Below are 14,205 nucleotides of genomic sequence, written 5' to 3'. Positions count from 1 at the left end.
AAATATTTAAGTTATTTGTATGATAGTTTGCTTTTTATTTTTATCATATTCAGTAAGAAGAGTTGTTCGGGCCATTTTATTGTGAAGTTTAGTTTTACTTTGAAAGGCTTGCTTCCTGTCGAGCCGTATATTGTATTAGAAAAAACTATGGACGGATTATCTAGACACGGAGCAATACAGTTTTACTGTGTAAACCGTGGATGACTTGGAAAATGAAGAACTTAATTTTTTTATAGATAAAGATTTCTTTTTTTTGTTAAAATTCCCAGTTTGCACGTGTCCTTTACTTCCCGTCTCTAAGGAATGACACTGAAATTTGGATCTCTTGACATAACAAGTGGCTTTTTAAAATAAAGTGTAATAATTAAAGGCTACCATTTTGTAGAATATTCTTGTATTTCACTTTTACTTTTCCCCATGTTCTAGTGGGTCCCGTGGAGGCTCTGATATAAAAGAACAAATAATATCAAATTATTAAAATGCAATGCTGTAGAATGTGATAAAAACATCTACCATGGACAGTATTTATGCATTAATTTTGTCTGCTGCTTTTTGCCGGCCCTCTCTCCTGGCTTTAACAGATTTTGAGGTGTTTTAATTAATGACTCAAATTCGGCATAACCTTCCATTAAAAGCTCGTGTTCTGCTTGAGAGAAAAACTGTGGGCGTTCTTTGCTGAACAGCCAATGGCAGCGTTGCTGATCATTGTTTCTACTATCGATACATTTCCCCTTTTAAACAAACGCATGAACGCGCAGTTGTCTCAGATAACTCAATCCAGTGATACTAATCGTAAACAACAGGTGTGTTCGAAGAACCCACTTAGCCGGATTATGATTAGCCGGATGAAATCATCTTGGATGTCTCATTTGATCTTGGATGTTTTAAGCAACGTACGAAGAACGGACCCCAACTGAGCAACTGAAGCTGTTAACAAACAGTTTTATCACAAACTACTGCACACTGTTTAAAATGTTGCCAGTCTTTGTCTTTTCTCATTCTTTTTTTGTGCCGACTTCTGCTTCAGTAAAATATTATGATTAAAAATGTCAGTCGGTAGTTTAACATTCTACTCTGATGGTAAAAAAAAAAAAATCTAGCATACTCCCATCTTTAAAAATAAAGTCACTTTGCTCTGAATTGTCATGGCATTATATTTGAAGGTAACTGGTTGACACATTGTTTAGACCATTAGTAATCTCTGTTTGTGTTGGCTGTTGGAGTTAAACCAAAGTTCTCTCTCTCTCTCTCTCTCTCTCTCTCTCTCTCTCTCTCTCTCTCTCTCTCTCTCTCTCTCTCTCTCTCTCTCTCTCTCTCTCTCTCTCTCTCTCTCAAATTTTGCGGCGTGCATAAGACGCAGATTTAGAAGCTGGTACAAGGAATAAACAAAGTGAGAACACACATAGGTAGATTATCAGAGTTTAGTCCTCGTTTCAGATCGTGGAGGTGTGACCGATTTGTGCGTCTTTTTCTTTCCCTGGCTCTACGCAATTAAAATAAAATGATGTTCTAATTTTATTTCCAAAACCTTTGTTATGATCCATCTATCCATCATCTTCCTCTTATCCGGGGTCGGGTCGCGGGGGTAGCAGCTTCAGTAGGGAGGCCCAGACGTCTCTCTCCCCGGCTCCTCCGGGGGAATCCCAAGGCGTTCCCAGGCCTTAGTCCCTCCAGCGTGTCCTGGGTCTTCCCCTTTAAGACGGTTTGTGTTATTGTAAGTGAAATATGCTGGTGAAGATTCTCAGCAATCTGCATTTATCAAACCAACCATCGTTCTTAAAGGGACAGAAACACATTTTAAGACGATCCACAAAGTTTAAGGAGCTGCAGAACCTCTAAAGAGACGGTTCAGGTTTCAATTGGACCTTTGTAACTTTAGCAGAACAGCAGCAGAACCTTTAGATCACATGTTTTTCTCAGAGTCCAGAGTTTCTGGTTGGAGGTTAAAAGGTGGTTTTAACTCAACATGAAGGACGTTCCTGTCTTTAAGCTCCCAGATATTTAGATTTTAGACGGATCATCTGGAGCCGTGAAGCTCTGATTGGGTCGACAGAGTTCTGCTCATCTAAACATCACATCTGAACATCAGCTGTTCATCATGTTGTTTGGTTCCAGTTCATCAATAATCTAATAATCCTGTAGATTAGTCTTCAGACAGCAGAGATGAAACTTTGTGCTGAAATCAGAAGTGAACATGTTCTCCAGACATCAGAGAGCAGAAACAAAGAGGAAAGTTCCTCAAGACAAAGTTCTGGTAGGAAACAAAGCAAACTTACAGTTTGTTCAGACGCTCCAAAGTGCTGAAGAACAAGATGTGAACCACTGAGACACAGGTGAGCTGCTACCTGGAAGGAGGCGGAGCTTCAGCTGTGATGGAGGCAGGACAGGTAGGTTAGTGGGAGGAGTTCAGATCTGACTGCCTTCTGGTTCTCAGACTCATCTCTGCTGTTCTGCTGAAGAACCTGGTGCTACCTAGAAAGCAGGTGATGTAAAAACTCAGTTTAACTGTCTGCTAACAGTGAATTCAGAGAAACTCTGGTTCTTTTCTCCAGAAAGAGGGACCAGTCTGACTCTGAGGAACAGACTGAGAAGACAAGCTGCTCCCTGCAGGATCTCCATGAGAAACTCTGACGTTCTTCTGCTCAGCCTAGAACATCAGTCTGAATGTGTTCCTCACTATTAAACCAGATTCTTTGCTTCACTGTTGGACATTTTTCTGACCCACATGTGATGAGCTGTTATCCCCACATGTAGTCACTGTACTGGAATAATGTTAACCTGAATTATTTTAATCTGTGTTATGATTCATAAACACATAATCATGAATAAGTTCCATGTTTCTGCCTTGTTCTTGTTCTCAGATGTACTGAAGGTTCCTCATCAGTGATGCAGAAAACTTCATGTCTACAGAGTGTTGATCAGTCAGAGAAATGATTGAAGTGAAACAGATCTTACCATCATGATGTGAGTTTGTGGAGTTAAAACCAGCGAGGCAGTTCTATTTCTCTGATCTCAGCAATAAAAACACTAATAATAGCAGAACTTTGTTTGCTATTGTTGACAGGCTGACCAACAGCTCACCAATCATCCCTCCTGATGGAGACCAGCACCATCTATCTCCACCTCTGAGAACCTGCTGATGTCTCCTGAGCCTCCACAATCATTACAGCATCTAAATGACTTTAACAAACTGAATTATGTCTTCTTGACACAAACACAGCAGAAGAGAAAATCCACAACTTGCTGCCTGGATTTGTTCCCTCTGAGTTTCTAAAAGCAGTTTTTAGCTGTGATGACCCTGAAATATTACAGATAGTAAATACTTCCCTCCAGTTAGTTTGTTTTCTAAAGGCTGAAAACTGCAGGGATCAAACCTCTGTTAGAGAAACCAACTCTAGATCCATGGATAATAAGTCCCTACAGGACCAGAACTAATCCACTAGTTCTGGAAAAGATCATTGAAAATGGTTCTGATGAACAAATGTATGACTTTCTGATGAAATGAATCTCTTCAGTGATTTCTAGTCAGGCTTCAGACCACAGCACAGAGACTGCACTGCTAAACGTTTACAATGATGCTCATCTTGACTGGAATGGCTCCAGAACTCCTCTGTTGGTTCTACTGGATCTCAGTTCTGCTGAACACAGTTCATCACAACATGTTGATGATCCAACTAGAACACTGGCTGGATTATCTGGTTCTGGGCTAAACTGGTTCACACCATATTTGGCAGACATGGATAACTTTGTGTCATCTGGTAAATAAATATAAATCTGGACCAACAAAAATTAAACGTGGGGTTCCTCAAGGATCCATTTTCAGCCCACTATTATTTCTCCTCCATCTGATGCCAACAGGTCAGATTCTAGAGTTCTCCAGCATCTCCTAACATCCATGCTGACTACATGTGACTTGTAATCTCCATGTTGCTGCTGAGCCTGGCTCACTGCACTCACTGAGTCAGTGTGTCCATAATATCAATGAGCGCATCAGTCACAATATGCTACAGCTTCATGCAGACAGAAAACATCATTTTTAGTCCAGAACTGTGAGGATCTAGATCAGTGGTCAGCTAGACTCTATGAAACATGAAGCTTTGACCACATTTCTGTTATTTTAGTCTCTCTGCACTGGCTGCCTGAACATTTTAGGATTCATTTTAAAATGCTTTTATCTGCTTCTAAAGCTCTAAATGGCCTTGCCACACATTAGCTGTCTGAACTAGTACATCCTGCACATCCTCTGTTCCCTCAGGTCACTGATCAGCTGATCCTGAGTCAGCCAAAGATGAAGCTTAAGCTCAGGGTGACTGAGCTTTAGCTGCAGCAGATCTAGAATTATGAAACAACCTTCCCTTGGACATCAGACAGTTCTCCTCCCTGTGTTTCACATTCATTTATAAAACCATTATTCTCATTGACCTCTGACACCATCAGAGACTTTAAACTGTTCTGATTATCATTAATGACATTTAGATTATCTTTCCTTTTACTTAATTTTTTACAGATTTTTATGATTTTTGTATTATTTTAGCATAGGGATGTTTATTTATTGTAGGTCTTATTGATTTTAATTTGCTTACTTTATTTATAAAACAGTTTAAAACAATCACAGCTGCACATGTCTAAAGAAAAACTGTGAAAACAATAGAATCAACATTTATTTAACTGTAAAAACCAGAAGTTTCATGCTGTGCTTTAGGCCAAAGAGTAAAAATTAGTTCAAGTTTCAAAGTTTAATGTCTTGTCATGTTATCATATGGCTGCTGTTTATTCATATAGAGTAATTTGGTTCTGTGGTGCTGAAAGTGCTCTATAAATAAAGCTGGGATGGTACTGGGTCTAAAAACTGGAGAACAGAACATAAAGCTGGCTGTAGTTTTAGTCTTGGATCTAAATGTTCCACATTACTTCTGACATGATGGAGCGAGTCTGTTGAAGCTAGATGCCTTTCTCAGGGTAGGGCTGCATGTGAACGCTGCTACTTTCTGCTACATCACGTTGGCTCCATGCACGGCTCTGCTCAAAGCAGCAAAACAGGAACTATTTCTCTGGAAGTTCATGTTTCTAGTTCTGTTCAGTGTAGTTCTAGAGCTCAGAAACACTTTCTACCTTCACCTGCAGAGGAAACACAAATCATTCATCTGCACATCAGCTCTGATCCTCTGATGACGTCACAGCTCACCTGGTTTGTAGTTTTCCTCTCAGACTAAAACAGTCAGCAGAGCGTCTGCAGTGATATCAGAGGCAGGTTGATAAAGTCTTGATGAGAAAGGAGAGAAGTTGTGCTGAAAATGTTTCCTGATGGCGTCCTGAGGAGAAATGAGCCCAGAGAACAGAGCTGCTGGTTGCTTCCTGCTGCAGGAACTGCTCAGACTGGTCTGGCTGAGTGGGAGTCAGAGGAAAGTTCACCTGCTGACGTCTGAAGACATGAAGCCTTCTCATGACTCCCAGTGTGAACACAAACACTCTGCTGCTGTTTAAATGGCTTCATTGTTGTTCTGCTGATCCAGGTTCTGTTCAGCTCTGATGGAACCACAACCTGCTTTAACTGGGAACCAACTGGACTCTTCATTGCTGGAGATTTGTCTCCCTCTGGTGGTGAAAAGATAAACCGCATGATGTCTAATTATTAAACCCATTTGCTGCGTTTTTAATTGATCCAAACATGTCAGTGATGGTAAAAAGTGAGCAGAACCACAGTCAGTTCTAAGCTTTCATTTATCAGGACATGAATAAAAGATCATCTGTTCCTCAGCAGCTCTTAAAATGAGGGAAATACAACAGCAGCACAGATTCCATTGGGTCATTATTTAGTGAACAGAAGCAGAAGCAGAACCCTGAAGCAGTGAGTGAAAAACTAAGTCCATCCTTTCTGCTTCCACAGCAGGTCAGAGGCTCAGTAGCTGCAAGGAGCTGCTGATCACATGACAATCTGCACTTTAACCATTTTTAGCCCTTTAACACTAAACAACAATTAGTTGATGCTTTGCTGGAATTATGGCATCAAAACAGAAACAGAAAAACAAGATAAAAACCAAGAATCCACTAAAAATACAAAATAAGACCAAATAATGATAAAACTCCATCAAAGTAACAAAGTAAACTGTAGTCCTTAATATCAGCACACTGCTGCTGCTAAAATGAGCCGTTGTTCTAATGCAGATTATTACTAGAGCTCCTAGAGAATTATTTCTCCTTATTTTAGTGCTGCTGAGCAGAGTGTCGACAGTCTCTGGTTAAAATCAGCATCAGCTGAGGATGTTCTGAAGATCCAGGTTGAAACCCTGATTTCATTTCAAACCATCAAAGTGAATTTAAAGTCAGAGTCAGAGAAAAGAGCAGAGAGGAGGCAGCTTGGTCCAAACTCCTTCTTTCCACCTGCAGCTGTTTTCCAGCTGTTCTCCACAGCTGGAGGCTGGATGTTTGGGAGGAGAGAAGCGGCACATTAAAGCTCCAGATGTTCACAGCTGGATTCTTCCCACAGCAGCTGGAACAATTGCACAGATGAAATGATTGAGTCCTGAAAAATGGGATGTTTGGATGTGATCAGGTCTGCAGATGCCACTGACTGGGATTTGTGAAGAAAATGTCTCTCAGAGCTGTGAAGAGCTGTGCTTCTTTAGAGGGAAAGCTCTGAAATCTTCACTCCTCCCATCCAGTGGTGTTCAGGTGGGCTCAATGGAGCGCACCCAGCAGGACTTGATCTGAATCAACTCCATTTGATTTGTAAGCACAAAGAAAAAGCCTCTAACAGTTCTGTGTGTATTGATGGAAAATGGCTTTTAGTAAAAAGCTCCAAGTGTGGATCAGATTTCTGAGCTTCAGCAGCAACCAGAACTGTTGCTTAAAGCTGAAGTTAGAAGTCAGAGAAAAGCTGCAAAAGAAAATCAAAGCAGCGACTCAGACGTTCTTTCCTTCCATGAAGCTCATTGATTGTTGGCAACACATCACACACAGCACAGTAGAAACATGAAGCTTCTGCTTTTAAAAGCAACTCATGGCTTTCATCTTTTCAGCTTTTAGTGCAACACAAACATCTGGACTAAAACTGATCTGAGAGCAGCTTCTGCTTCCTGAACAACGGCTCTGGAACGTTGATTTCTGCACTTTTCCAGCATCTGGAACATTCCAGCTCCACAGTTCACATGTTAGCTTGCTGTCAATGTTGCTAGTAAACCTTTAGTACGTGTTCAGTGGACAATTTGGATTCAGCTTGACAGGAGAACACCTCCAGATGTTACTCAACACATTTTATTAAGATATGATGTGGAATTTCACGTTTAAAGCTCATCAACATGTGACTTTACAATTCTATTGATCAAAACTGCTGAGGTTTACATTGCCACACTATGTACATACTAATTACACAGAAAATAAAACAAGGTCCAGAAAAAGCTGAACTAGAAACAGGTAAGTATAAAATGTTGAAATGATGAAGAACATTTCCATAGTTTGCTGCCACAGAACTTTGGTTCCAACAACACAATAGACGGTTCCAGCTGGATTCCCTCAGAGCTTTCAGGACATCTTCTTGTCAGCCTAGGCACGGCTCATGGAACCATCTGCCACACGTGTCCCTGGATCTGCACAACAACTTACAGAATATACACATTAGGGGACAAGGAGGTGGCTTTTGCTGGCTTCATACTATCTTTTCATCGTCACATTTGGTTATTGAACAACTACAGAACGGGTCAAGCTATGTTCCAGAAAATGAGTTTTTATCAAATCAATAAATGATTAAAATCTGGGAGTCAGCCCCAGGTAAGATGGCCGCCACATCAGCTCAGCTACTGGGAAGCTTAATGAAATGAACTCAAATAATTTCACATGTATTGTTTTCTAGATTTCTGTGGAGGTAAATGTTCTTCATCCAAACACTGACTTCTACAGCCAATCACTTTACTACCTTTGGAACACAGAGAAATGACTTTTAAAAGTCACAGCTGCTTCTTTGATGAAGTTATCTCAGTAATATGTTCATAGGAAACTGTCCTGAAGTAATCCCTGGGGATTTTCCCTCACCACATCATCATTATCATCATTATCTTTTTACAGTGTATTCTAAATACTGATATATCTATAACAATGGCACATAAAACATGTGAACACAAATGGCTTCATTTCACATATTCCACTAAAACAGTACATCCAATAACATCCAATTAAAGGTAATATTATTATTTTTTCATTTTAAAACCCTTGATGATCTGCTTTCCCTCAATGACTGTTAGACCTGTATTTTTACTTTATGCTCTAAAACTAAGTCAGTTCACAAATTCACAACGTTCTGAATAAGCATTGTTACTGAGGTACAGGTATACAAATGACTAAATAATTACAAATGCTAATGCGAGTGAGCAATCAGGCCTTCATCTGACTTAGTAGCTGACTAAGCTGGCATTTAGTTACCTGCAGACAATCTGAAAGCCGTCTACTGTTTTCATGTTGCAGATCCTGCTGAGGATTAGCTGAATATAGCATGATCACACGTCCATTATGACACCATGAAATGCTCCACATGCTGAGGATTCAGTTACTAAACGGCAGAAAATCAGCAGCAAACAATACATTTACTCAGCCAGTTTGTAACTGGAGGCTCTGGCTGCTTTTACCATAGAACACAAGGAGCAGTTGTTCCATGAATCAAAGTCTACAATGGCAGAAAATAGGTAACATCACCTTTATGGTTCCATGTGTTCCATCCACTAAGATCAGCTCCATGTTCAGAGGTCACACTACCACATCTTCATAGAAAACAAGCTTCCATCCTTTTCTTTTGCTGCTATGTGTTAAACTACAGGATCATTGTTATCTGTCAACATCCAGATCATATTTATAATGAAGCAATGCAGTTTGCAGACAATCCCAATGAAGTGTGACAGAGTTTGTGAAAACCAAATGATCTGCTGAAGCTAGATGTGGCCAGCAAGGCAACAGGGATGCAGCTACGCTGTTTTTCTCTGCCCACATCATCCAACCTATTGCTGGGACATTTACAGTAAAGCTTAACACTTCAGGGCCAACCTAAAAACCTGCCTTTGTTACACATGCAGAGAATCTTTATTACTACATAGAGACCAACATTTTAAGCTCTGCTCATTTTGAAGAAGATTCTTGACATTCTTTGGAAGAGTTAAATGTGACAGTGATGTGTGTTTGAAATGTGAAATAAATGCAGTTTATGTAAATAGTAAATGGTTTCATATTTATGAAGGTGTGCTGTGAATCCTTGAATAAATAGCTTTTTACCTCTTGGTGCACCTTTTAAATTCTTTTTTGTCTGGGCCATCTTTTCAACTACCTTAGTGATTTCAACCAGATGTTGACAGTGAACACCTCATGCGTATACGGAGCTCTAGAATGATTCCAGTTGCTTTATGTCGTTGCCGTTGCTCTCTCTAGCTGCCCTTTTGTCTTCTAATGCTCCAGTTTAGTTCAACTCTGGCTAGATTTCACCGTGTTAACTCCAAACTTGTTGCAGTCCGCCCTCATCATTCTTCCTTCAGCCAAGATGCGTCTGACACTCATGTTTGTGTGGAAGCAGAATAATAATCAAATAATAAGAAGAAGCTGCTGCATATGTCTCTATGCTTGCATCCAAAGCCTTGAGTGAAGGCGTATCATGAAGGGGAGAAGTTGCCAGGTTCCATATTTCATAAACTGTTTCTGTTGGGACTCAACTGGATGGCGTAATGCCCAAAGCTTCTGACCACAGATGTGCTTAATGCCACAATTTCTGCCATGCAGTGAGAGGCGTTTTAGTACCAAATGTTTCCCTCCTACATGCACTCTGGTCTGGAAACACTGAGAGCTACTTTTTAGGATCTGATTGAATGTGACTTTGTAAAGAGCCTTGAGATGACGTGTTGTGAACTGGCGCTATAGAAATAAAATCTAATTGAAGTGAAAACATTTTAGTGTGGTTATTGTGGAGCATTACCTGATCACTGCTTGTTCCACAGGCTAAAAACATTCTTTGGGGATTTAACAGGACATGAAGTTTCTTTTTCTTTGTCTCTATGTAACTATAAATGTCATCAAATAGTCGGCTTTTATCACTTCCATGCGTTTCATATTCCACATGACATAAATGTCTTAATGTGGGCGTGGCCAGCAGATTTTGTAGCATCTCCCTAAACAGAGCTTAGACACTGAAACAAGGTTTACCACTTTGCAATATACTCTAGTTGCATATTCTATATTTTAGCTCTACATGGCAATATTTAGCCCTAAAATCCCTGCCTGGTCCTACCTGATACCGTCAGTATTTGTTCACCCAGAGCAACTCTTTCCTTTTCCAGGTTCTTTTTGATGTAGAAAAGCTGATGGCTGGAATATTTGGAAAAGCTTTCCTCACTTCCCTTGTGATCTAAAAAAGGCAGAATATTAATTTTGTATTATTTGTAATATTCAATAGTTTGTTTCTGTTGTAGTTCCATATTTCTGCCAGCAGGGAGCGTATTCACAACTACAAGCTCTACGCGCTTCTTCTTTTGTCTTTTTTCTCTTTGCGCTGATGCCGTTACTGCAGTTTAGAGAGAGTTAGAACAGGAGGCGTCAATATAACTAGTTACTAAGTAAATACTGATTAAAACTGTGTTATATCTTGAGTTATTGATCCTAGGAGATTATCTGCACCTGCCAGGAGGGTTTCTGGTTGCGGGACATCACCGTGTTGTTGTGTTTTGTCGAGTGAAAACTGCGGTGAGTAATGATGATTAGCGCTTAGCATAGCATGCTAACTACTGCTGATTCTGGCTGATTGCTCACTGATTTCATGGAGAAAGTATCTTTGTTATATTGTTATGCTTGGAGAAAATATGTATAAAACCAGCTGGAGACAGATGAAGGTATATGAGTGAATTGAGGATGTAAAAAATTGTGTTTTGTGTAAATTATCTGTGTTAATTGAGCTATTGCTGCATGTGATTTGTACTATTACTATATGCCAACTAATGCTATATAGTTAAGCGAGCTGGTTTTATGAGCTAAAACTAGCAACAGTGTGCTTTTGAGTTATTGAGAGACAGTAATTTAATGAATGATTAACAAACATGATTGGAATGTGATTTAAAATAATTCATATACACCATTTTGTGTGTGTGGGCTGTTTAAAAAATTATTTTATAGCTCTATGTGATACTTTGTCAATTTGAATGGTTCACGTTCATTGATTTAAGATTAAAAAGAGGATAAATACTGTACAGCTGATTTGGGTAAATGTATAAAAAGAGAAAGAGATTAATGTAAAAGCTGCTGCTCTATGCAGGTTGTTTTTTTGTATGAGTCGGTTTTGATCACTGATCTCTATTATACACTGGAGTGCTAATAGCCGCTGTTAGAACGAGTCGCTGTGAAGCCACCAGCCGCCATATTGGTACTCCCTATTTTCCTCCAGTAACTAGGGAATATGTGCGCTACAGCATCGAATAACGAGGATTTTCTCATGTTCAGGGGGGGCTTAAAACTTTTAAAATGTTAAATGCTAAATACTTTTATGTTATGTTCTAAAACTAGCAAGTACTGAGAGTCATGTGCTGAAATATTTTGCATTTTATTTATATATATGTCTATGTATGTATGTGTATATATATATATATATATATATATATATGTGTGTGTGTATATAACATTTATAAATATATGTATATAACATTTATAAATATATAAATAACAATACACAAACATATATTTTCAGCTTAAAACTAGAATTAACATTTAAACATTCTCGGGTTCTGGTTTAAAAACTAGAATTAACATTTAAACGTCCTCAGGTTCTAGTTTAAAACCATAATTAACATTTAAACATCCTCAGGTTCTGGTTTAAAACTAGAATTAACATTTAAATGTCCTCAGGTTCTTGTTTAAAGCTATAATTAACATTTAAACGTCCTCAGGTTCTAGTTTAAAACTATAATTAACATTTAAACGTCCTCAGGTTCTGGTTTAAACTTATAATTAACATTTAAACGTCCTCAGGTTCTGGTGGCTGACCCAGGATGTCTGGTCCAGTTAGAGGAGCTACTGCTGAGGACTTTAGATGATTTTATGGTATTTATTGCAGACAGGATTAAAGTAAGATCCTAGTTCCTGTTCAGGCTAACATCTGTGGCTCTGACCTGAAAGTGTAAAGCAGGAACCACTTTGGCTGAGTGATTATTTCATTTATTTTAACAACTTCAGCCTCTGTTACATGATGAGTGTGAAATATTGCCGTCCAGCTGGTGACTGATTCAGGCCTGGTGTTAGCCGCGCTTCATGGCGTCTAAAGGGACAGCATGAGATCAAATGCAGGAAGGTGATGTGTTCATCTAGGATGACAGAGAAGCTGCAGCTGAGGTGGAGGAAGCCTGGTTCTCCTCCCAGGAGAGAGAGGAGGTCCATCCTTCCTCAGAACTCCAAGATGTTCTGATGCCACGGCTGCAGAACCATCGTCCCTCTGAGGCCCAGGTTGCTCCTAACCTTTGAAAACCTCTGAGTTACGCAGCAAGGGTCTGGAAATGTTCAGCGTCAGGGAGGCCCGCTCTGAGGACAACACAGAACAGCTTGGACCGGGTCAGAACCGGACCCGTGTGTCTGCTGGGTTCTCTGAGACGTCTCCCTGCTTTTAGCCTCCATACGGCGACCTTTACTGGATCTGCTGCTTTTATTCCTCCTTTTCTGACTAGTTTCAGCTGCTGCTTCAGTCTGGAGGAAATCCTGAGCCGCTCGCTGTGGACAGAACATGTGAATCAACCCAGTGCAGCTGCTGTGAACATCTGGACCTGGTGTCAGCAGAACCAGGTGCATCAGAGGCTGCCCTGCAGGGGAACCGCTGTGTTCAGGTCAGCGTCTCTCTGGATGTGATTCAGAGGAGGAGCTTAAAGCCTCTGCTGCTTCCAGAGGCCCTGCAGAAAAACACTGGTTATAAAACCCATTAATGTGGTTTAATTACAGCATTTATTCAGCAGAAATGTCGTTTCAACACAACGACGGAGCTTTGATACGTTTCTGTTAGGAAGCTGTGGTTCAGAAGATGAACCTTCACAGATTATTAAAGCCAAACATCTTGTTGTTCTGGTTGAGGAAACGCGGTCGGCCTGTTGACCTTTGAACCTGTAATCTGCTTTTTAGGTGAAACGCCAATGGCTTCATTTATCTGAAGATGGTTCATTCAGATTAGTTACTTCAACAGTCGAGGTCCAACCAGGACCGCTTTTAGAAATTAGAAATGTCAGGTTTAAACGCCTAAAACATTCATTAAACACAAAGAAGAAAGACAACAGACGTTAGATTTTAGAAATTAGAAATGTCAGGTTTAAGCGCCTAAAACATTCATTAAACACAAAGAAGAAAGACAACAGACGTTAGATCTTCTCTAGCAAGGAGAACGACACAGGGACACGCTCAGTTACAAACCCCCTATCCGTTCTGAAGTACACCTGCTGTTTGCTTGCTTTTTATTTTCTCAGGCAAGCAAACTGCAATGTGACCTTTGACCTCATAAACTAGCAGGTCAGTTCTCAGGGAAAGGAGTAACCACAGATGGTGAGGTGCAATAAATCACACAAAAACATTTATCAGGAGACCTTTTCTCTTCACAAAGCCTTGCTCTGTAACATAGAAGAGAAAGTTTAGTCATCTGAAAAACACTTTAATACATGAATAAACTCAAACCTTAAAACATTTTTATCAGTAATGAGTAAATATGTGATAAATGCAATGAATACGGTAAATTAAAACATGTAGAAAATAATAAAAATAGTTCTAACAAGAAACCAGGTTAGTTTGCACACAGATGCCAAACTCCTGTTATTCTGTAGTTTTGTATTTAAGAATAAAAAGGAGCTGCTGTTAAATTAAGAATTAATTTAAAACTAGAAAAGGCTGTTCCTGCGAAACAGCAGTGAGAATGCTAATCTGCAGAATGATTGAGCAGAAGATGCAGAAAACATTGAAATCAGATTTGAAGAATTTGAAAAAGTTTGAAGAATTGAAAGAAATAGAAGAATTTGAAGGATTTTGAAGTTTGAAAAATTTGAAGAAATTTGAAGTATTTGAAAAATTTGAAGAATTTGAAACATTTGAAGAAATTTGGAGAATTTGAAAAAATTGGAAGAAATTTGAAAAATTTGAAGAATTTGACAAACTTGAAGAATTTAAAAAATTTGAAGAAATTTGGAGAATTTGAACAAATTTGAAGGAATTTGAAAAAATTTA

General features: G+C 39.4%; 1 protein-coding gene, 1 long non-coding RNA gene and 1 pseudogene across 2 annotated transcripts in view; 2 read left to right on the top strand and 1 right to left on the bottom strand.

Annotated features, from left to right (window-relative positions):
• Window positions 1-3,258, top strand: part of LOC118561891 — a 53,505-nt gene extending 50,247 nt beyond the window's left edge. Inside the window, exons 3-4 of the long non-coding RNA XR_004930342.1 lie at window positions 2,862-2,964; window positions 3,065-3,258. This is a non-coding gene — a long non-coding RNA (uncharacterized LOC118561891). The remainder of the gene's footprint in view (window positions 1-2,861; window positions 2,965-3,064) is intronic.
• The window catches only part of LOC118561874, a 951,216-nt pseudogene that overhangs the window by 30,865 nt on the left and 906,146 nt on the right, over window positions 1-14,205 (bottom strand).
• Window positions 1-14,205, top strand: part of LOC118561876 (kinesin-like protein KIF20B) — a 366,850-nt gene that overhangs the window by 208,193 nt on the left and 144,452 nt on the right. The window contains exon 6 of the mRNA XM_036134136.1: window positions 12,675-12,789. Within this exon, the coding sequence (XP_035990029.1) occupies window positions 12,675-12,789 (115 nt within the window). The remainder of the gene's footprint in view (window positions 1-12,674; window positions 12,790-14,205) is intronic.

Source organism: Fundulus heteroclitus, unplaced genomic scaffold (assembly GCF_011125445.2).
Source record: "Fundulus heteroclitus isolate FHET01 unplaced genomic scaffold, MU-UCD_Fhet_4.1 scaffold_75, whole genome shotgun sequence".
Lineage (NCBI taxonomy): Eukaryota > Metazoa > Chordata > Actinopteri > Cyprinodontiformes > Fundulidae > Fundulus > Fundulus heteroclitus.
The sequence above is the reverse complement of the archived record's forward strand: the minus strand, read 5'-3'. Positions and strand labels throughout refer to the sequence as shown.